Below are 24,355 nucleotides of genomic sequence, written 5' to 3'. Positions count from 1 at the left end.
TTCTCCTTTTCTGTGTCCAATGTTGGCCTCCACTTTTAAGAAAGGTAGATTTAAATCAGAGATAAGGAGGAATCACTTTTCTCAAAGGGTCGTGAATCTGTGGAATTCACTACCTCAGAGTGCAGTGGATGCCGGGACGCTGAATAAATTTAAGGAGGAGATAGACAGATTTTTAATTAGTAACGGGTTGAAAGGTTATGGGGGAGAGGGCGGGAAATTGGAGTTGAGGCCGAAATGAGATCAGCCATGGTCGTAATGAATGGTGGGGCAGGCTCGAGGGGCTGAATTGCCTACTCCTGCTCCTAGTTCTTATGTTGTTATATATTTGCATTGGAGGCAGTGCAACGAAGGTTCACTAAATTGGTCTCTGGCATGAGGGTGTGTCCTATTATGAAAGGTTTAGTAAATTGGGTTTATATTCTCTGGAGTTTAGAAGAATGAGAGGCAATCTCATTGAAACATAAAAGATTCAGAAGGGCTTTGATAGGGTGGATGCTGAGAGATTGTTTCTGCTGGTTGGGGAATCTAAAACACAGAGACACAGTCTCAGGATAGGGGATTGATCGTTAAGGACCCAGATGAGGATAAATGTCTTCACTCACAGGGTTGTGAATCTTTGGAATTCTCTACCCCAGAGGGTTATGGATGCTCCGTTGTTGAATAGATTTAAGGCTGGGATCGACAGACTTTTAGGGGGTTAAGGAATCGAGGGATATGGGGAGCGGACAGGAAAGTGGAGTTGCAACCAAGATCAGCCATGACCGTATTGAATGGCACAGCAGACTTGCTGGACCATATGGTCTATTCCTGCTCCTATGTCTTGCGTTCCACTTCCTGTGCCAAGATACCTGATAGTGCTCTGTCTCCCTTAGCAATGCAGCCAAGACCAGTTTTTGAGGGTGACCTCTTACTTTTAGTCTTGGTGCTGCAGTACCCTCTTGGGAAATACGATCGTATGAAATGTTGCCCTTGCTGAAAGATGGCTGCTGATGTTTTTGGGTGGGAGGGGAGGGACTTAAGCAAATTAAATCAAAGGCCTGTAGATTCCTGAGCAAGGAGAAATAATAAACTTGCATTTAAACCTTTCCCCAAAGACCTCAGGACTTCCCAAAGCACTTGAAAGCCAATGAAGTGTAGTCACTGTCGTAGGGAAATGTGATGGCCAATTTGTGCACAGATCCTACAAACAGCAGTATTATAATGACCAGATAATCTGTTTTAGTGATTTTGGTTGAAGCCAGGGCAGTGGGAGAGCCCCACTACTTCTCTTCTAATAGTGCCATTTGAGGGGGCTAGGGCTTCAGTTTATAATCTCACCTGAAAGACAGCGCCTCCGATAGTACAGTACTCCCTCAATGCGTCACTTCAGTTTCTAGGGTACCCAACTGCTTATTGAACACAAACCTGATTTTTTTTTTAAAGTTGTCCCGAAATATGATCTACTTGAAATTACACTCACCTCGAAGAAAGGCCATTGCATCTGTCATTCTTTAACCCATTGTTCTTTTTCTCCACAGGGTGTTCTGTCTGAGAATTTTGGGCTGGTCTTGCACACAGTTAACCTGATCACCATTCTCTCCTTCCCTGTAGCGGTGGTATTAACAGTCAATTCAATAACCCCAGGTGAGTGCAGTGGAAGACAGTTTGGATAGGTAGGTGGGTGGGGGTGTTGGGGTGGTGCAGGAGGCTCAACTTATTTCAACCCCATTTCAGAGCACACCAAGTTTGGCTTTTGATTCTATGGAGAAGCCCTGTCATTTGGAACATCAATTGGTTCCAAACCAACTAAAGCTTTCGGTGGTCATCCGGTACAGAGTGGAAAATGTCCCGGCCTGCGTTAACATCATTCCAAGAATAGTAACCTTTTTCTCTCTTAAAGAGCTGGAATTTGCAGCAATGCTAATCCACTGACATCAGAAAAGGCTGTTCGGCCCATCAAAAGCCTGGCCCTATGCTACATCACAGCCACGCTAACTTCTTGCTGCACTTGGAACATCCTTGCTGTCTCTGACCTGATTAGTGGCAGACAAGATATCATTCTGTCTTTGAGGTGTTACACTAGATCCCCACACCTTCACTGGTGCGGGATCAAAATCCTGGAAACCCGAGCCAACACTATTGTGGTTCTCTAAATATCGAACCTGCTTCCGCTTCCTTAATAATGACCGATGTTAAGCTAACTCGTCTATAGTTTCCTGCTCTCTGCCTTCCTTCTTCTCGAATGGGCGTGTTACATTTGTGGTTTTACAATCCACGGGGACCTTTCCAGAATCTAGCGAATTTGGAAAGATTGCAACGAATGCATGTACCATCTCTGCAACCACTTCTTTTGAGACACTAGAGTGCAGGCCATCAGATCCAGGAGATTTTTCAGCCTTTAGATCCATTAGTTTTCCTAGTACTTTGCCTTTTAGTTTTAATTTCCTCCCTCCCTTGTGCCCCTGATTTTCTACTATTATTCAATGCCTTTGGTGCTGTCTACCGTGAAAAAGGATACAAAATATTTGTTCAAGTTCTCTGCCATTTCCTTGTTTATACTTTTTAATTCCCCAGTCTCACCCTCTAAAGAACCTATGTTTACATTGGAACAAAAGCTCCAGCTGTTTGTTTTTATTTTCTTGCTAATCTACTTTCAATCTGTTTGCGCTCTCTCATTATTCTTTAATCATCCTTTGCTGGATTCTAACATTTTCCCAATCCTTTGGCCTACCACTGATCTCAACAATGTATGCCTTTTCTTTCAATTTGATACCATTCTCAATCACAGATAACTCATCCTTCTCGCAGAGTCTTTCTTTCTCGATGGAATATCTCCTTGTTGAGAATTCTGAAATATCCCCTTAAATGACTGCCACTGCTTATTTACCATCTCGTCTTATTTTTTGCTTTCGCAGGATGTGGGCTTCGCTGGCTGGGCCAGTATTTATTGCCCATCCCTAATTGCCCTTGAGAAGTTGGTGGTGAGCTGTCTTCTTGAACCGCTGCAGTCCATGTGGTGTAGGTACACCCACAGTGCTGTTAGGGAGGGAGTTCAAGGGTTTTGACCCAGTGACAGTGAAGGAACAGCAATATAGCTCCAAGTCAGGATGGTGAGTTACTTGGAGCGGAACTTCCAGGTGGTGGTGTTCCTATTGCATCTGCTGCCCCTGCCCTTCTAGGTGGTAGAGGTCACAGGTTTGGAAGGTGCTGTCTAAGGAGCCTTGGTGAGTTGTTGCAGTGCATTTCGTAGATGGTACACACTGCCGCCACTGTGCGTCGGTGCTGGAGGGAGTGGGTGTTGAAGGTGTTGGATGGGATGACAATCAAGCGGGAAGGTTATTGATGTAGCAGCTGAAGATGGTTGGGCCTAGGACCTTTTGATCTATTTTCCCAGTGCACTTTAGTCAGCTCTGTTTTCAGTCCTTTGTAATTGACTTATTTAAGTTTAAGACATGAATTTCAGAGCCACATTTCTCACCCTCAAACTAAATATGAAATTCATCATGTTATGCTTCATGATGTTATAGGGGACAGTAGCCTGGTGGTAATGTTACTGTAACATTAATCCAGAAGCCCATAGTAATGTTTGGGAGACATGAGTTCATATCCCGTCATGGCAGTTGGGGGAATTTAAATTTAATTCATAAACCTGGAATAAAATGCTCGTTTCATTAATAATAATCATGAAACTACCAGATTGCTGTTTTAAAAAAAAAACATTAGGTTCACTTCCTTCAGGGAAGAAAATTTGCCTTCTTTACCTGGTCTGGCCTACGTGTAACTCCACAGCAATGCAGTTGACTCTGAAATGTCCCAGCAAGCCAAGTTCAAGGGCAATTAGGAATGGGCAATAATTTTTTTTTTTAATCATTCGTTCATGGGATGTGGGCTAGGCCCACATTTATTTTCCTTGAGAAGGTGGTGGTGAGCTGCCTTCTTGAACCGCTGCAGTCCATGTGGTGTAGGTACACCCACAGTGCTGTTAGGGAGGGAGTTCCAGGATTTTGACCCAGCGACAGTGAAGGAACGGTGATATATTTCCAAGTCAGGTCAGTGAGTGGCTTGGAGGGGAACTTCCAGGTGGTGGTGCTCCCATCTATCTGCTGCCCTTGTCCTTCTAGACGGTAGCAGTCATGGGTTTGGAAGGTGCTGTATAAGGAGGGTCTCTGGATTATCAGTCTAGTGATAATACTACTACGCCACTGCCTCCCCCAGACTGTGAATTAAAAAAAGACCCCTCTTTCCTAGAGGACCCTTTACTACGAGATCATCGACCTAAAATGTTCCCTGGTTGGTTCCAAAAAGCATTGTTCTAAGAGACTTTGTCTCTTGTTCTACAGTTGGTGCTGTATTGGCACTGATGTGCTACACCATCCAGTTCCTCAAGCTCTACTCGTACAAGGATGTAAACAAATGGAGCAGAGAACTGCGCAGAGCCAAAGTGAAAACGCTGTCCAGATCTCAGTCAGGTGAGTGTATTAAAAAAATTTAGGAATAGCGCCTTTCACAACTCCAAACATCTGCTTTACAACCATAAAAACAGAAAATGCTTTAAAATGCTCAGCCAGTCAGGTATATCTGTAGCGAGTTAAACAGAGTTAACGTTTCAGACCCATAATCGTTCATCAGAACTGATTATTTTTGAAGTGCTTAAGTTTGGCTTGACAAGATGTCCCAGTCATGCTGATACGTGTAACATAAGTGCCCAGCAGGCCCTGCACTGCCTTTGGAGATAGTGCATGAGGATGCTGTTAAGTGGGTAATTAGGTTGCCTGGAAAGGTGTTACCTTTTGAATATTCCTGGTGCATTCTCCATGGCAACACCCCCACCAACCAGAGCTGAGTTGCCAGCCAATCAGTTACTCTTTTGTCATGCAGTACAAATTGTTGTCCCCTTTGAGGTTTGGTATCCCTGCATCTGTCCTGATGAGTGCAGATGAAAAGCTTTGACAACCTGTCTCTTTTATCAGCAATACTAAACGGAAAATGCTAATATTGTGATTTATTTATTTATTTTTTTTGCAGTACCAGTAGCGTGCATGACAAAATGATTGAATATAATACTTATTTACCAATCTCATCCAGGTCATTGGAGGGGGTACAGGGTTGGAGAGAGTAGCAAGATATGCAGACTTCTTTGCCCGCATTTTGATGGATTTTCTCGATAGGGGGTGTAAAGGAAATGAGCCAAAGCCCAAGACCGATAGAGCTGTACACAGGTCAACTATTCATATACTCTAAAACAAAAACAGAATTACCTGGAAAAACTCAGCAGGTCTGGCAGCATCGGTGGAGAAGAAAAGAGTTGACGTTTCGAGTCCACATGACCCTTCAACAGAACTGAGTGTAGTTCTCTATACTTCATATACTCTATTGGAGAGTAGTACATAGCATTGGAAGGTCTGAAAATTGTCCAAAAAATTACGGTGGAACAGTAATATTAGTTTTACAGTGCTGTTTCTCTTTGGTGTTCTAGCTGAAGGCTGTTTGGACTGGGCTTTGAAGCATTTTCCCAGTCAGAGCAGGTAACATTGGCATCAAACGTTTCCAGGGCAGGTACAACAGAACCAACCTTCCCCCATTCTGCTCCGACAATAAAGGAGCAAATGAATGAAATAACATTTATATCGCATCTTTTAAGTCCTTGAGTCATCCAAATAAATTGCTGTTTCAAAGTGCTGCCACTGTTGTTAAAAGTGGGCTGAATTGGCAGCCAGTTTGTGCAGAACAAACAACAGTGCGGTAAATAATCAGATAATCTTTTCTCAAGGGTAGATTTTGATCAGGACATAGGTAGAATTCCTCTGCTGTTCAAAACAAAAACAGAATTACCTGGAAAAACTCAGCAGGTCTGGAAGCATCGGTGGAGAAGAAATCAGTTGACGTTTCGAGTCCTCACGACCCTTCAGCAGAACTGAAGTATAGTTAGGAGAGGGGTGAAATATAAGCTGGTCTAAGGTGGGGGGCGGGGGGAGAGAGAAGTTGAGGGTGGGGTGATTGTGGGGATAAGCAAGCAGTGATAGGAGCAGATAATCAAAAGATGTCACAGACAAAAGGATCAAAGAGGTGTTGAAGGTGGTGATATTATCTAAGAAAAGTGCTAATTAAGAATGGAAGGCAGGATACTCAAGGTACAGCTCTAGTTGGGGTGGGGTGGAAAGACTAACAAAGTTTTAGTTTTAGATTTAAAAATAATGGAAATAGGTGGGAAAAGAAGAATCTATATAAATTATTAGAAAAAAAAAGGGAGAAACGGGGTGGGGATGGGGGGAGGGGGAGTTTAAGATCTAAAGTTGTTGAATTCAATATTCAGCCCGGAAGGCTGTAAAGTGCCTAGTCGGAAGATGAGATGCTGTTCCTCCAGTTTGCGTTGGTCTTCACTGGAACAATGCAGCAAGCCAAGGACAGACATGTGGGCAAGAGAACAGGATGGAGTGTTAAAATGGCAAGCGACAGGGAGGTTTGGGTCTTTCTTGCGGACAGACCGCAGGTGTTCTGCAAAGCGGTCGCCCAGTTTACGTTTGGTCTCTCCAATGTAAAGGAGACCGCATTGGGAGCAACGAATGCAGTAGACTAAGTTAGGGGAAATGCAAGTGAAATGCTGCTTCGCTTGAAAGGAGTGTTTGGGCCCTTGGACGGTGAGGAGAGAAGAAGTGAAGGGGCAGGTGTTGCATCTTCTGCTTGGGCATGGGGAGGTACCATAGGTGGGGGCTGAGGAGTAGGGGGTGATGGAGGAGTGGACCAGGGTGTCCCGGAGGGAACGATCCCTACGGAATGCCGCCAGGGGGGGTGAAGGGAAGATGTGTTTGGTGATGGCATCATGCTGGAGTTGGCGGAAATGGCGGAGGATGATCCTTTGAATGCGGAGGCTGGTGGGGTGATAAGTGAGGACAAGGGGGACCCTATCATGTTTCTGGGAAGGAGGAGAAGGCGTGAGGGCAGATGCACGGGATATGGGCCGGGCACGGTTGAGGGCCCTGTCAACGACCGTGGGTGGAAAACCTCGGTTAAGGAAGAAGGAGGACATGTCAGAGGAGCTGTTTTTGAAGGTAGCGTCATCAGAACAGATGCGACGGAGGCGAAGGAACTGAGAGAATGGGATGGAGTCCTTACAGGAAGCGGGGTGTGAGGAGCTGTAGTCGAGGTAGCTGTGGGAGTCGGTAGGCTTGTAATGGATATTGGTGGACAGTCTATCACCAGAAATTGAGACAGAGAGGTCAAGGAAGGGAAGAGAAGTGTCAGAGATGGACCATGTGAAAATGATGGAGGGGTGGAGATTGGAAGCAAAATTAATAAATTTTTCCAGGTCCCAACGAGAGCATGAAGCAGCACCGAGGTAATCATCGATGTACCGGAGAAAGAGTTGTGGGAGGGGGCCGGAGTAGGACTCTGCTGTTCCTCTGCTGTTGTCTGACTAGTTCCATGGGATCTTGTGCATCTACCTGCAATGGTGAGATAGCTCAAGGCAGCACCTTTTGACAATGCAAGATTCGTTGAACTACACTCAAGATTCAGTCTGGACCTGGGGTGGGGCTTTAACTCTCAATTTTGTGACAATGTGCCTCGCTCCCAATCTCGGAAGAACTCCTGATGTGTAGCGCGACATTTGCATCTTTCCTAACTGGTGCCAGTTTGACATTGTTTTGTCCTGTGGGCCCATGTACACAAGGTGTGAAGATTAAGATTGCCCAACTAATTTCTTTAAACAACTTTTTGGTCCTTGCAGCCAGTAAGGAAGGGAGACTTTCGTCATAGCGGTTAATTCGAAGCCAGGTTCCAATGGGAAGGATAATGCAGGAATTTCCTGGCCCACCCTCTACTTCAAGTCAGAAGCGCTTTAAAGAAATCTTATCTGCCTCTGCTCCTCCTGTAGAGATCGTATTGCTGAATTAAATGTTGTAAGCAAATCTCATTACCGCTGCTTTCTTTAAACCATATCCTCAAAAGTACCTCTTGTGCCTCTATTTTCATCGACTGCTGGAGGGTGCCAGCAGTAGATGCCAAGGACTGATTAAATGTGAACTGCGGAGAAATTCTTCAACAGCAGAATTGATGCGCCAGTTTACTGCTGTAGGTCTTTGCTCTGACTGTGGACATTATTTGAGTTTGAGCTGCAGCTGGAATAACTTAACGAATCTTTTCGTAGCTCCTGGTTTGAAAGAGAACGGAGAAGCGGTGCAAACAGTGGTCGTGTATCCAGGAAACCTGACGTACAAAGGTGAGGGGAGTTTCATAACGCTTGAGTTGTAAGTCCTGGTTGTTGGCCCCTTGGCAGATCTGAAATGGTCCTTGTCGTGGGCTGTAAGTTTATCGGTGAGACTCCGTGGCACGTCTGCAGATGGGAATTTCTGTGACTATTGAAGCTCAGTCAGCCATTTGTCTTCTGGGGGGTTGCAGGGACATGGGGAAGGGGCAACGCCTGGTGTATGTAGGGTTTGGGGATGGGATGGGGCGGGGGGGGGATGGGGACTGGAGACAGCATTTGTGCTTTTTATAGTGAACCTCCTGTTAGCCAGTCACAGGAAGTTTGCCACATCCTGCTGTCAGTCTTTGAGACGAATGTCCATTTAAGGGAGAAAGCTAAAGATACCAAATTTACAAGGCCGTGGGGAAAGAGCAGGGAACAGAGCTAATTGGATAGTTCTTTTCAGAAACCCAGCACAAACAGGTACATTGAGTTGAATTTCCTGCTTCGGTGTTGTTTGATCCTATAAGTCACTGTGGTTGAAATGTCCCTGTATAATTCAAGCATTTCAACCCAGTAAATTACAGAGTGTTTAACTCTGTCACTGTAACTCGTTATAATTTGAGTTTGGCATTTTACTATGCCTGTTTTCATCATTGTATGCAAGTAATATTTCATAGTTAACAGAACCCTTCAATCTCAAAGTATCTGTAACATGGGTTCTGTTGTATCCTCACATCCATAGTCATTGGATTGTCTGAACATTTGCTTAAACACTGGTACCTGCTGCTCTTTTCACTGAATCTGCACAGGAGTGAACGAAGGAGACAGTTAGGAAAGCACACACAAACCTGAAAGTTATCAGTTTTTTTCCAAGACAATTTTGACTCCCCTAACTGCATCCCACTAGCTTGAGTGTACATTCAGAATGGGATTCATTAATCATCGGGGCTATTAAACTCCTCGTCACTATTCATTTAACCTTCTGCTGGCAAATGCTTTGGCGTGGATGGGTTTGAGCTCCCTGTGATGCCCCAAATAAAGAATGGACACTTGGGTCAACCAGATGACAAGTGGCAAGTTATCATTTTCAGGTGAGGGGGAAAGGTAACAAGTTAAATGCAGACCATGTTCAGCTCCACTGAGTAGGGATTTGCAAAATGGCATGGCATGGCTCTGCAGAGCAAGTCTTGTTCTTAGTTTGACCCTTTAACTCAATATTCCTTCACTGATGACAACTTTGGTTTCTTTTGTCCTATATGATAGTTGCTGATGTTGAGAAACTGTTCAGAGTGAGGAACATTGGAGCAGGGCGTAGTCCATTCATCAGCTTCTCAAGTCTGTTCTGCTATTAAGTAAGATCTTGGTTGATCTTCACCATTTATCTCCATGTTCAGCTTCATGATGATTGACACCCTTGCCTGACAAAACCTTCAATCTCAGTTGTCAATAGCGAGGAGAAGAGGCTAGGCGATATTCCCTTACAGGAGTGTTGGAGCAAGGAATGCTGTGCCTCAGGAGATAGTTGAAGCAGAGACCAGGGAAAATGGATAAATATTATGAGCAAAGGAAAAGATTGGGAGATTACAAAGCAGTGGGATTAGTTTCAGAGTATTGAAGCATAGAGCTGGTGTTTTGATCCAGATAGTCAGGCACTGAGGGATCAAACTAGAGCCTAATCTTTACGCACTTGTAAACTTTTATTCACAGAGACGCCCACTACAGACATGCATTTCAAAACCCAACGAGCCACAGTTTTTAATAAAAGAAAAATACTGCAGATGCTTGGGGATCTGAAATAAAAACAAAGTGCTGGAAAATCTCAGCAGGTCTGGCAGCATATGTGGAGAGAAACAGAGTCAATGTTTCGAATCCAATATTACTCTTCTTTGAAACCACGGTTTTTGGCTATCGGAGCATAATCGAATCCCAAGTTAATGCCCATCACCTGAATCCGATTAAATACTCAAACATACAGTTAACAGCTGGCACAGATGCAGTGGGTCAAATGGCTTCCTCCAGTACTACCTAACGTAGCTTACACTTCTACCAAAACCAGATTTTTATGAACAGGAAAAGCCCATTAGGCCAATGCTACTGACGAGTGTTAGGATATGGCTATTGTACCAATAATCCAGAAAATTGCAAGTTCAAATCCCATTGTGGCATTTTGGGAGTTTGAATTCCGATTTGAATCCAAGTCACTAAAAGTGATAACCAAGTCAGTGGATTGTTGTTAAATCTCTCCTTACTTGGCCTGGATGATATGACACACTCATCCCGCATTAAGTGGTTAACTCTTAACTGTGCTGTGAAGTGGCCATGCTGTAGTACTTAACTATGACAGCACCTCCAAGTAACTGGGGACGGGCAGTATATGTCAGCCTGACCAACTGCTCCTGTATCCCAGGAATAAATAATTTGAAAAGCTATCCCATCAAATCTCTGTCGAAACACATCTCATCTATTAACCCCGTTTGTGTTGTAAGCTTTAATAATTTTCCTATTATATGTTAAGTTGTGCTGAACTAATTGTTAGAATCATATCTCTCAAGACTGAAGCTTTCTTTTGAAAATGTAAGGACCTGTCATGACCTGGTCATCTGGATGCTAAACTGGGATTTTTTTTAAAAAGGTCATAAGTTTACCTTGGAACTGTCAACAAGCAGGCCTGGTCCAAGAAATCACCTGACCTATATGGTACTTGGGAAGGAGTTGTTTGTTTGTGTTGAACTTTAATTAATGAAAATCTGGGAGATAACAAGGCAATGACATGGGAGAGAGGGAAAAAACGGAGGTTGTGAACCTGCTTGTTTTGAGGGGCAGTCTTGTTGGAGAGCAAGCTGAGAAAGGAAAGCTACCTTGACTGGCTCCCTCCCTCCACCTTGCCTCAAATTGACTGTCAACCTGTAGCCAGAGAACCCTCACCCGAGCGTAACCAGTCTGCATTTGGACCTGCAAAGCTGAGACCAGTTGGTGATAACTTCCAGACACGAGGGAACTCCCGGTCGACAGCGTCGAAACCCTGCGGACTTTATCCTTTATAAGGCCAATCCTTCAAAGCCCATCCCTGCAGAGAGACTGTTTCTGTTTGTCCTTTGTTTGTCTGTGTGTGTGTGTGCGCTGGGGGAATTCTTCAGGAAGAGATAGATTAAACTTCCCCGATTACAATTGTGTGTTAACCAGTACTTGCAACTCATTAAAAGAAATTTTGTTTTAAAATAGATTAATCATTCTGAGCTTTTGAAAGAAGCCTGGTCAGAGTCTCTCTTCTACTGGGTACTCGAGGTATAGGTATAAACAATTGGCCATTTTGGTGAGAAAAATTAAACATTTAAATTAACAGTACGGCCTGCGGAGTAATTTATAATTTGTGGGATCCTCCCATCCCGGTCGTAACATAATAAATTTTGCCTCCTTTATTTTGAATCCTTTTCCATAATGATAAAGCTGCCTGAGTAAATTTGGTGTTCGGTTAGCATGAACGTCAGTGAGGTCACCTCCGAGTTTCCTCAGCACAGACAGCCGAACCCAGTTTTCGAAACATTTCCTTAGATCACTGGCACAGGGGTTGCCTAACGTTTTTGTTTCTGACGCTTCTTTCCCAGTAGTCAGGAGTGGCTGGTGAGTAGTCAGAGTGGAACGGAGCAAGATACCATGCACTGGTCACGTAGCTGCTGAGTTACAGTAGATAAAAGCTGATGAGCTTGTGTAGGATGCTGTAAGTAAGCCTACTCTGCCCCCTGCTGAGTGTAATCTGCCATTATTTGTATGTTGATTTAAAAATATCCTTGAACAGGGAAGGTTGGAATGGATCTTTTGGTGAAGTTATTGTGATAATTTGCACTAAATTTAGTCACCCTTCTGCTCTTATTTTTTGGAAGCCAAGATATGAAAGGAAAAAGTGACTTGCATTTTCATACAGATCTTTCATGACCTCGGGAGGCTCCCCGGTTTTGATGGAGGATGTGAACATAGGCGCAGAAGTTGACCATTCGTCCCCTCGAGCTTTCTCCGCTATTCAACTAGATCATGGCTGATCTTCTTCCTCGACCCCATCTTCCCACACTATCCCCGTGTCCCTTGATGTCATTGGTATCTAGAAATCTATCAACCTCTGCTTTGAACATGTTCAGTGGCTGAGTCTCCACAGCCCCTCTGGAGTAGAGAATTAGAAAGATTCACCACCCTCTGACTGAAGAGATTCCTCCTCATCTCAGTCCTAAATGGCCCACCTCTTATTCTGAGACTGTGTCCCCTAGCTCTGGGCCCTCCCAATCGGGGGAAACATCTTTCCTGCATCCACTCTGCTGAGTCCTGTGAGAATTTTATACGCTTCAATGAGGTCGCCTCTCATTCTTCTAAACTCTAGAGAAAACAGGCCCAGTCTCCTCAATCATTCCTCATAGGACAATCCGACCATCCTAGGAATTGGTCTGGTGAACCTTCATTGCACTCCCTCTATGGCCAGTATATCCTTGCTTAGGTAAGGAACCAGAACTGCACACAATACTCCAGGTGTGGTCTTACCAAGGCTCCATACAACTGCAGCAAGACTTCCTAACTCCTTTACTCAAATCCCCTTACAATTGGCTAACATACCATTTGCCTTCCTAATTGCTTGTGGTACCTGCATGTTAGATTTTGGCTTATGAACAAGGACACGCGTGTCCCTTTGGACATCACCACTCCCCGTATAAGAAACACTCTGCATTTCTGTTTTTCCAAACAAAGTGGATAACTTCACATTTTTCCACGTTATATTCCACCTGTCATGTTCTTGCCCACTCACTTAGCCTGCTTAAATCTCCTTGAAGCCTCCTCACAACTCACCTTCCCACCCAGCTTTGCGTCATCAGCAAACTTGGAAACATTACATTTGGTCTCCACATCCTAATCATTGATGTGGATTAAAGAGAAACTTTCCACTGATGGACGGGCCAGTGACTGGGGGGAATTAGGGGAAATTGTTTTATTATAATCGGGAATGCACGAGTTGAAAGAATGACGGAAGCAGATTCAGGAATAACTCACAAAAGAAAGTGTACTTCAAAAAAAGAAAAAAATTGCAGGGCTGTGGAAAACGAGCAAGGGTGTGGGGGCGAGCGGGATAGCTTGCTCAAAGAGCTGGCACGGGCAGGATGGGTCAAATGGCCTCCTGTGCTGTAAGATTATATGATTTATTGCCCAATCCTAATTACCCTTGAGAAGATTTTGGTAAGCCTTTCATTAACTGTATAATGAAGTTACCCCCACGAGTGGTTTGATGTGATGGGCCACTTCAGAAGAACGTTAGGAGACAGCCATGTTGGTGTGGGATTGGAGTCACATACAGGCCCAAAGTGAGGAAGGAGGGGACAGCCAGTTTCCTTTCCTCCCGTTCTGTGATTCGCTTTTGTTGCCCCCCGCCGTTATTTGACGTCTTTTGTTTCCATTTGTTTTCTAGACATGTATTACTTCCTATTAGCTCCCACTCTCTGCTACGAGCTAAATTTTCCCCGATCGTCCCGGATCCGCAAGCGGTTCCTGCTGAGGAGAATGTTTGAAATGGTGAGCAACTTTCGACACAATTCCACCCCAGAACCTCTGATCCCTCTCGGCACAAGAATACGTCCAAGGTTTTCGGGGTGGGGGGTCGGGGGTGGGGAGAGGTTGGAGAGAATGTACTTTTGCCAGCATCTCAATCCGAAGGAAAATGGAAACTCCTTTTGTGGCTAAAATGGGACTAGATAAATAAGGAGACAGATACCGACCTGTAAATACCAGTGAGTCCAATTTGTACGTCCTCCCCATTGCTCCTAAAGGTAGCAGCTCTCGCTATGGTACATCACTAACCCTGCAGGTAACCCTCAGCAATGAGGCATTCTTCCTGTGTGAATCTAATTGGTGGATGACTGTTGACTGGAGGGTTGGGGTGGAGGAATCTACAGATGGACCCCCCCCCTTAATGTCCCTGCGCCCACTTCTCCAGCCAATTTATAAACCCCAGCTGTTTTCACAATTCTGAGTCTATTTTGGAACTAGTGGTATATTGGCTTACATTGCATTACATGTCTAATACAGGTACTGGGGCTGGAATGGTTCACCTCGGGTGACCCTCCTGCATTGCCAGCAGTTAGTCGTTTTCCCCCATCCGGCAGCATTAATGCAGCAAATGGAAATGTCTTTGAATTCTGGATAGTGGTGGGATTAGTTCTCCATTTACATGTCTCGTGCCATCATCACAGGAACTAGGTAATTAGACAGCAGACCATCTCATATCTAAAGTATTGATATCCATTCTCGGCACCGCAACTCAGGAAGGATCTATTGGCCAGGAATGAGGCATATAGTTTAGATCCGCCAGTTACCAGAGCATAAAGGGTTAAATTATGAGGACAAGTTGCATAAAATTGGTATGTATTAAAAGAAAGGCAGGCGTGCTTATATAGCAATTATATTGACCACTGGACGTCTCAAAGCACTTAACAGCCAATGAAGTACTTTTGGACCATAATCACGGTGGTAATGTAAGAAACAGGCAGCTTAATGTGCACACATCAAGCTCCCACAAGCAGCAATGTGATAATGAACAGATAATTTGTTTTATGATGTTGATTAAGGGATAAATATTGGCCAGGACACTGGGGATAACTCCTCTGTTCTTCTTCCAAATAGTGCCGTGGGATCTTTTACATCCACCTACCCAACCCTTGGTTTAAAGTCTCATTTGAAAGATGGCACCTCTGACAGTGCAGCACACCCTCAGCACTGCAGTGGAGTGTCAGCCTGGACTTTTTGTGCTCAAGCCCTGGAGGGGGACTTAAACCTCAGAGACCAAAGTATAGCCACTGCCGACTCGTCCCCCTGAGTTTGATGGTGGAGGGGCGATATTTTCAAGACATTTAAATTGATCAAAGGATTCAAGAGTAAATACAGAGAGAACGCCTTAATCTGTTGGGGGAATCCAGAATAAAGCTTGCAGATTTAAAATTAAAGCTAGACCATTTAGAAGTGAAATTAGGAAGCACCTCTCCCCACACACAGTCGTAGCGATCTGGAACTCCAAAATGTTCTGGATGCTGGGGGGGGGGCGGTCAGTTGAAATTTTAAAGACTCGGATGGATAGATTTTTTTTATTAAGGGTATCAAGGGGTATGAAGCCAAGATCTAATATAATGGTGGAACAGACTGGAGGGGCTGAATGGCCTACTCCTGTTTTGATATCATGGGGCCTTGCCACTCGTCCCACAGATCTGGTTTGATGTTTATTTTTCCTTTGCAGCTTTTCCTCATCCAGTTACAAGTGGGGTTGATTCAGCAGGTGAGTAAATTCTAAGTTTGGAGTAATGCGCTGATCTTTAAAGGGTGTGTTAATCATTAGGTGTTTACTAAGCTATTTTGTGAGCGGAAGAGGGAGTTGAGCCGTGTGCCTCATCACTGTGATTGTTACGGTCACTGTGGTTGTTACAGTCACTGTGATTGTTACAGTCACTGTGATTGTTACGATCGCTGTGATTGTTACAGTCACCGTGATTGTTACGGTCACTGTGATTGTTACAGTCACTGTGATTGTTACGATCGCTGTGATTGTTACGGTCACTGTGATTGTTACAGTCGCTGTGATTGCTACAGTCACTGTGATTGTTACGATCGCTGTGATTGTTACGATCGCTGTGATTGTTACAATCGCTGTGATTGTTACGATCGCTGTGATTGTTGGTCACTGTGATTGTTACGGTCGCTGTGATTGTTACGGTCACTGTGATTGTTACGATCGCTGTGATTGTTACAGTCACTGTGATGGTTACGGTCGCTGTGATTGTTACGGTCGCTGTGATTGTTACGGTCGCTGTGATTGTTACAGTCACTGTGATTGTTACGGTCGCTGTGATTGTTACGGTCGCTGTGATTGTTACGGTCGCTGTGATTGTTACGGTCGCTGTGATTGTTACGATCGCTGTGATTGTTACAGTCACTGTGATTGTTACAATCGCTGTGATTGTTACGGTCGCTGTGATTGTTACGGTCGCTGTGATTGTTACGGTCGCTGTGATTGTTACGGTCGCTGTGATTGTTACGATCGCTGTGATTGTTACGATCACTGATTGTTACGGTCGCTGTGATTGTTACGATCGCTGTGATTGTTACGATCGCTGTGATTGTTACGATCGCTGTGATTGTTACGATCGCTGTGATTGTTACGATCGCTGTGATTGTTACGATCGCTGTGATTGTTGGTCACTGTGATTGTTACGATCGCTGTGATTGTTACGATCTGTTAATACTGGACAAGTCAGATCCCAGAGTGAAACCTGGCTTGATAGATCCTAACTTTCTTTTTTAGAAACTATGGAGGAAAATTACTGAACAATTTCAAAGAAATCTGCTGATGAACGTTTAACAAAAAGAATAAAGTATTTAATAAACAAGGAAAAATGAACTACATTACACAAGACAAAAAGGCTGGAAAGATCTCGAAACAAACACAAGAGGATGCTTCAAATTCACACTATTCCTTTACCCCAGCAATATCTTTACAGACATATAAACCAGTGAAGAAATGAAGAGTTACCACTAGTTTGACGCAAAGGCTTCCCTCTGGAGACTGGCACAGTTGCAAACAGCTTCTTTCTGGTGAATTCCTGAACATTCGCTCAATGCTTTTCACCCAACTCGTATCTGGACACCCAAAAACCGCACTGTAAACTTGGTCCTCTGGTAGCACCTCTGCTAAACCGATCACTTTACTGAGCTCTATAACTGACTACTCAGTCAACTACTTTCCCCAATAACTTTGCAGTCTTTCTCATCAAAGGATGTAGAATTCTTGTTCCTTTCTCTGACACACACTGAACACTCCCCAGTAAATGACAGGTGCAACCAAAGCAGATTCCATGGATTCTTAACCCACCCATCCTGACATTTGTCACATTGTGAGCCAGCCAACCAATCTCGCTGAAACTTCGTTTCTCTCACGAGGGTTTCAAATCTCCGCATTTGAAGATCTCGCCTTGGAATTCTTTCCAAAAGCTGCTCCTACTCGGGCGGTTTCAACAATGACCCACTTCGCAGGGTTTCAATCTCTTCTTCCAAGATTCTTTTCCCCCTGGATCTCCGAGTAGACTTAATCTTCACTTTCCAGGCACGGTTTCAGACCTTTGGCTGTGCCGAGCAGATCTCCGCTGCCCGTAGCACAGGGTCTCCGACCTTCAGCTGCCTTCTCGGCCTTCAGGACTCCTCTCGTGCTCACTTTGCTTGGTCTGCTCCTGCAGCTGTTTCTTGAATTTGCAGCCTATTACTCTGCTCCTTTCTTTAACCTCACTTAACAGGATCTATTCCTGTCCCCCATCTTCATCCCTTTCCTGGGACTACCTTTGGGGACCTTCTCCTTGTCCCCCTCCTGTGTCTTGCTCCCTGGGACGACTCCTTGGTAATGGCACTCTGGTTCAGATCACTTGACCTGCTTTTCGGGTCTTTTGCCCTTCCTTGCTGCCACAGAGGCTGGTTCCTGGCCTGAAGAAGATAACATAAACGAACTGCGCATGTTCGGCCATGTCCCGGCTGGCTCATGCGCGAAAGGCCCGAACTGCTCATCGGGAACTGGAGACCTCCGGCTTCAGATTCATCACACGATAACCAGGTGACATGGAGAATGTCCTGATGGTTTGTCATGATGCTTTATTGTGGTGGCTTGTTTATTTGTTTTGGGGACTATTTGTTTTTCACAGTGAAGGAGGTAAGAATTTTTTCAATCCAGGCAACCATGTGTCAGCATCAGACATTGCCCAGACACATACACCGAGGTTGTCTGCAGAATAAAGCTCCCTCTGCACTTCCCCAATCCAGTCCTCAGAAAATCACTCACTATTGAATTATGCGGCGATGATGGCATATTGGTAATGCCCCTGAACTAGTAATCTAGGGGCCTAGGCTAATGCACTGGGGACATGGGTTCAAATCCAACCATGGCAGCTGGTAGGATTTGAATTCGATTAATAAAGTCTGGAATATAAAGCTAGTCTCAGTAATAGTGGCTGTAAAAGCCCATCTGGTTCACTAATGTCCTTTAAACCTGCCATCCTTACCCCTTACCTGGTCTGGCCTACGTTTGACTCCAGATCCACAGCAGTGTGGTTGGCTCTTAACTGCCCCCTGAAATGACCTAGCAAGTCGATCAGTTCAGGGCAATTAGGGATGGGCAATAAATGCTGGCCTTGCCAGCGACACTCGCATCCCACGAAAGAATAAAAATATGTAGAATCTACAGCACAGAAATAGACCATTTGTGGCCCAACTGTCCTGTATAACTCGCACAAGCTTCTTCCCTGTCCTAATTGCCTCTTCCTGCTTTTGCCCCTCAATTCCACTTTCCCTCATTTATACATCAATGCTGTCTACTTCAATCATTCCATGATGGAATTTTTAGCCATATCCATTGGATTGGGTAAAAGGTTGGTCTCTAACTGTACTGCAGCACCGGTCCTCAACGAGTGACTCTTTAAATGACTGGGACCTCCCTGCATCTTTCTTTGCTTGTATTTTTGTTAACGCTCTCATGTTTGCAGTCTGAAAAATCTCCTGGGATTTGAGGCCAGCTCCTGATGTAACAGAGCTCCAGGTTATATAACTCTAGGTTATATTTATACCATGGACTTGTTTGCACTGGAGAAAGCAAGAAAGCCATCAACTTTTATAGCACCTCTTGTGACCTCAGTGGGTCCCAAAGTGTTTCACTATCAATGAACTACTTTTAATTTGCAGCTGCCATTGCGATGTAGGGAATGTAGCGTCCAATTTGCACACAGCAAACTCCCACACACAGCAACGAGACAATGACCACCTCATTTGTTTCAGATTTTGGTTGAGGTATAAATGTTGGCCAGGGCACCGCAGGGAACTCCCTGGTCTTGTTGAATAGTATCTGTAGCCAATGTATCTGTAAAATCCAAGTGAGAGGATTTGCGGGGTCTCAGTTTAACATTTCATCGAAAGGGTGACACCTTCAACAGTACAGCATCCCCTCAGTCTTGCAGTAGAGTATCAGCCTAGCTTTTACGCTCGAGTCTCTGGAGTGGGACTTAACTCCTGACTCCAAGGAAAGAGTGCTACCCTCTGAGCAGATCCACAATGTCTCCATGTTTATGTCGTCAGAAGGAATTAACGTAGGTGGTGAGATTAAACAGCTACACATACAGAATTGTGCAGATGGTCGAAATAAATGTTCACAAATTTGGTTCTACCGCTTTTGCCAGTGTCAGATGATGTCTGGACCTAGCTGTGAAGAAATGCATTGCTGCTTCTTCGAGCCAGTTGCAATACAGGGCCCCACACGGACAGTAAAAGTGACAGTTGATGGATTCTCGAGGCCAGAACCTTACTCTCACTCCCCCAGCCACTCGTGCTGACTGGCTCTTTGCCTTTTTTCCGAAGGGCTTCTCCGACACCCAAACTTGTGCATCTGTGGTCCTGGGAACATTAGGTCGACCTTGATTACTTTGCAGTCCTGATGTATAAATAATGTATCGTCACCCAGATCTGTGTAAAAGGACAGTAATACAATCCACTGATGTGCAGTGTCCTGTACTGAGATGAGGAGGAATTTCTTCACTAAGAGGCTCGTGGATCTTTGGAATTCTAACCCCAGAGGGCTGTGGAAGCTCAATCATTGAGTATGTTCAAGACAGAGATTGATTGATTCCTAGATACTAATGACATCAAGGGATATGAGGTTAGTGAGGGAAGATGGCATTGAGGTAGATGATCAGCAATGATCTGGTTGAGTGGTGGAGCAGGCTTGAGGGGCTGAATGGCCTACTCCCGTTCCTATTTACTGGATGCTGAGTTCTATACCCTGTATTAAATGTCTTGCATAGAGATGTACTGTAAGTTGAGAGACTCAGAGCTTTTCTTTTCTTTCACTAGTGGTTGGTACCAGCTATACAGAATTCCATGAAGCCATTCAAAGTAAGTAACTGGCTATATCAGACTTCTGTTCTTCTGTTTTTGACCATCACTACGGATGGATCCATAAATCTCCAACGACAATTGTTGGATGTGCACACAGAACGTGTTAAACAATTATCTGTACAGGCACGCTACTGCAAAAATAGATCCTTTACTCCATCTTAGTGGTCATGCCTTCAGCTGCCTGGAGTTCTTAAGTTCTGAAATTCCCTCCTGAATCCTCTCCTCCACTCTCTTCCTTTAAGATGATCCTTAAAACCTAACTCTTTGACCAAGCTTTTGGCCATCTGCCCTAATATCACCTTATGCAGCTCGGTGTCAAATTTTAATTTTTAATGGTCCTGTGAAGTGTCTTAGGACATTTTATTACATTTAAAGATGCTACCTAGAATCACAGAATTCATACACGTTCTTGTTTTTGGATCAGTTGTGATCTACTCAAATTTGCATTGATCTTGTTATTTGAGCTCAGAAAAAAACATTTCTGGCACCCAGCAACCAGTATTGAGCCTCCAAGGTTAAATAGAAGAATTGTGTCTATACTGTCCTATCAAACACTGCCAGGACAGGTACAGCACGGGGTTAGATACAAAGTAAAGTTCCCTCTACACTGTCCCCATCAAACACTCCCAGGACAGGTGCAGCACAGGGTTAGATACACAGTAAAGCTCCCTCTACACTGTCCCCATCAAACACTCCCAGGACAGGTACAGCACGGGGTTAGATACAGAGTAAAGCTCCCTCTACACTGTCCCCATCAAACATTCCCAGGGCAGGTACAGCACAGGGTTAGATACAGAGTAAAGCTCCCTCTACACTGTCCCCAGCAAACACTCCCAGGGCAGGTACAGCACGGGGTTAGATACAGAGTAAAGCTCCTTCTACACTGTCCCCATCAAACACTCCCAGGACAGGTACAGCACGGGGTTAGGTACAGAGTAAAGCTCCCTCTCCACTGTCCACATTAAACACTCCCAGGACAGGTATAGCACGGGGTTAGATACAGAGTAAAGCTCCCTCTACACTGTCCCCATCAAACACTCCCAGGACAGGTACAGCATGGGGTTAGATACAGAGTAAAGCTCCCTCTCCACTGTCCACATTAAACACTCCCAGGACAGGTACAGCACGGGGTTAGATACAGAGTAAAGCTCCCTCTACACTGTCCCCATCAAACACTCCCAGGACAGGTACAGCACGGGGTTAGATACAGAGTAAAGCTCCCTCTACACTGTCCCCATCAAACACTCCCAGGGCAGGTACAGCACGGGGTTAGATACAGAGTAAACCTCTGTCTGCACTGTCCCCAACAAACACTCCCAGAGCAGGTACAGCACGGAGTTAGATACAGAGTAAACCTCTGTCTGCACTGTCCCCAACAAACACTCCCAGAGCAGGTACAGCACATGGTTTACAGAGTAAAACTCCTTTTCCATTCCCTCCATCCTCACGTACCTGAAATGACGGAGGATTCGGATAGTGTACATTGAGAGGATGTCTTGATTCTTCGTCTGAAGCCTCTCAATTAGTGCGTTTTGAAGTTCGATTTTATTAAATTTTATGATCTTTTTTCCCTCAGTTTTTCATCAGTATTTCCAACAGCTTCTCATGCAGACTTCTGTTTAACATGTTCCGTATACTTGCACACACTGATCACCGTTGAAGACTGTGTGTCATAATGTTTGTATGTGTTTATGATACACCTTGGTAATTATTAATTCCAGGATATGGACTATTCCAGGATGATAGAGCGCCTGCTGAAGCTTGCAGTAAGTCATTTTCTTTTTTTGGAAAATAAGTTTACAGATAGCTCTGTTTGACTATGTATTTTGCATTACCAGTGTTCAGAATTATTTATTATAGATACGTGGGTGACAAGCTCCTAATCCCAATGGGGTTCTTTAATTGCTATGTGACCTTTCCTAAACCTAACCCTCATACCTGCATTCTACATTGGCGGTGGGCAGTACATAGATGAAGGGCTGGACCCAGCTCGCAGTTCCTTTTTGAGCCTCTGCAGTTTTACAATTTTGGATGATTTGAAAAGTTCTGGTGAATTTAGACATTAGACCAGTGAAAGAGCAGCCTTTCAGCCTCAGTCAGGAATTAGGTCTTATTAGTTCACACAAGCCTAATGGAAAAGTAGAGAACAGGTAAGAGTAAACCAAGTCACAAAACGAATAACAGCAGAATATATGAACATTGAAATTAGGAGCAGGAGAAGGCCATTCAGCCCCTCAAGCCTGCCCTGCCATTTGAGAAGATCATGGCTGATCATGGCCAGATGGTTGGTGCCCTCTACTTTCCTGTTTACCTCCTGTACCATTTGATTCCCTTGTCAGTCAAGAATCTATCTACCTCTGCCTTAAAAATATTCAATGACCCAGCCTCCACTGCTCTCTTGGGAAGAGAATTCCACAACTAACGACTCTCTAAGGGATAAAATTTCTCCTCATCTCCGTCTTAAATGGGAGACCTCTTGTTTTTAAACTGTGTCCCCTAGTTCTAGTCTCTCCCATAAGGGGAACCATCCTTTCAGCATCCACCCTGTCAAGTCCCCTCAGGATCTTATGTGTTTCAGTAAGGTCACCTCTCATTCTTCTAGGCAGCTGGTGATCACTGTAACTCAGTGTAGCGGTGGGTTTGAACTGTGAATGATGCTCCTGTTTTATATAGATTTGACAGCGCTGCAACAGGCCCAACCAGAATCTGTAGGTGATTACACCCCACCCAAGCCTCCTCCCAACTTACTGCAACTCATGCTTTCAACATATCCTTCTATTCCTTTTTCTTTCATGTACTTACCTAGATTCCTTTTAAATACATCTATCCTTCTGGTGTAATCGATGCCGCGGTCATTCGGTAGTTGTGGCGGATGGATCCTGACCATTCTCCAAAAGGTTGGACACCATCGGCCAGGGCTCCTCCACATGTCGCACTCTCACCTCTTGGGTCAGAAGGTCATGGGTTCAAGTTCCAGTCCAGAAACATGAGCACATAATCCAGGCTGACATTCCCAGTGCAATACTGAGGGGGGAGTGCTGCATTGTCAGAGGTGCCTTTCTTGGGCTGAGCTGTTTAAACAAGGCCTGGCAGCACCCTCGGGTGGATGTTGAAGACCCACGGCATTATTTTGGGGAACAAAAAGCAGGTTTCCTGGCCAATATTCATCCGTCAAGCAACATCGTTAAAACCACCTTGTTATTCTTCAAAAAAATACAACCGAGTGAGTCAGACACAACCTTCCCTTAACAAATACAAAACAGAAAGTGCTGGAAATACTCAGCAGGCCTGGCTGCATCTGCGGAGGGAGAAAAATAAGTCAATGTTTCGAGTCCGGATGACTCTTCTTCAGAACTGAAGGGCGGTAGAAAATGTGATGGGTTTACTGTTGTTGAAAAAGGAGGGTACCAGGTAGAAGAAAAGGGAAGGTTAGTGATAAGCTAACTATTCTTGATTAATCCATGTCTTTCGAAATGAAGATTTATACTGTGTCTCAGAATCTCTTCCAATAATGTGCCCACCACCCAGGTTATAAGCTGACTAGCCTGTAATAATCTGGTCATTATCAGATTGCTTTGTCGGACTCCTTTGTGTAGAAATTGGCTGCTGAGTTTCCAATATTCCAACATGTCAAAAAAACTGCATTGGTTGTAAAGTGTTTTGGGACATCCTGAGGTTGTGGGAGGCACAGTACAGATGCACTTCTTGTTCTTCCCTACGTCACATCCAATTGTGGTTCATGTTTGTCATAAAGCAGTGAATCTCACAGGGTATTATGATGAAAACCTGTGTGATTTATCACTTGCTCCAGTGATTCATTACATTACATTAGAAGTTAAGCAAAGAAGCAGCCCAATGGATCTTGTTACGATTTTTAAATAAAATTAATTCAAGGGATGTGGACGTTGCTGGCCTGACCAGCATTTATTGCCCATCCCTAATTGCCCTTGAATTGAGTGGCTTGCTAGGCCATTTCAGAGGGCATTTAACAGTCAACCACAATACTGTGGGTCTGGAGTCACTTGTAGGCCAGGCCAGGTAAGGACAGCAGGTTTCCTTCCCCAAAGGACATTAGTGAATCACAGAATTTTAACGGCACAGGAGGCCATTCGGCCCATCCTGTCTGCACCAGCTCTCCAAATGAGCATTATGACCTGGTGCCATTGCCCTGCCTTTTCCCCGTATCCCTGCACATTGTTCCTATTCAGATAATCATCTAATGCCCTCTTCAATGCCTCAATT

At 44.5% G+C, this 24,355-nt stretch overlaps 1 protein-coding gene across 1 annotated transcript in view; it reads left to right on the top strand.

The window, feature by feature from the left end:
- The window catches only part of LOC144675088 (diacylglycerol O-acyltransferase 1-like), a 108,517-nt gene that overhangs the window by 66,162 nt on the left and 18,000 nt on the right, over nucleotides 1-24,355 (top strand). The window contains exons 6-12 of the mRNA XM_078536117.1: nucleotides 1,518-1,623; nucleotides 4,320-4,448; nucleotides 8,126-8,197; nucleotides 13,611-13,714; nucleotides 15,429-15,467; nucleotides 20,069-20,110; nucleotides 21,835-21,879. Of these exons, the coding sequence (XP_078392243.1) occupies nucleotides 1,518-1,623; nucleotides 4,320-4,448; nucleotides 8,126-8,197; nucleotides 13,611-13,714; nucleotides 15,429-15,467; nucleotides 20,069-20,110; nucleotides 21,835-21,879 (537 nt within the window). The remainder of the gene's footprint in view (nucleotides 1-1,517; nucleotides 1,624-4,319; nucleotides 4,449-8,125; nucleotides 8,198-13,610; nucleotides 13,715-15,428; nucleotides 15,468-20,068; nucleotides 20,111-21,834; nucleotides 21,880-24,355) is intronic.

Source organism: Cetorhinus maximus, chromosome 3 (assembly GCF_964194155.1).
Source record: "Cetorhinus maximus chromosome 3, sCetMax3.hap1.1, whole genome shotgun sequence".
NCBI lineage: Eukaryota > Metazoa > Chordata > Chondrichthyes > Lamniformes > Cetorhinidae > Cetorhinus > Cetorhinus maximus.
This window is presented reverse-complemented; position numbering and strand designations above follow the sequence as displayed.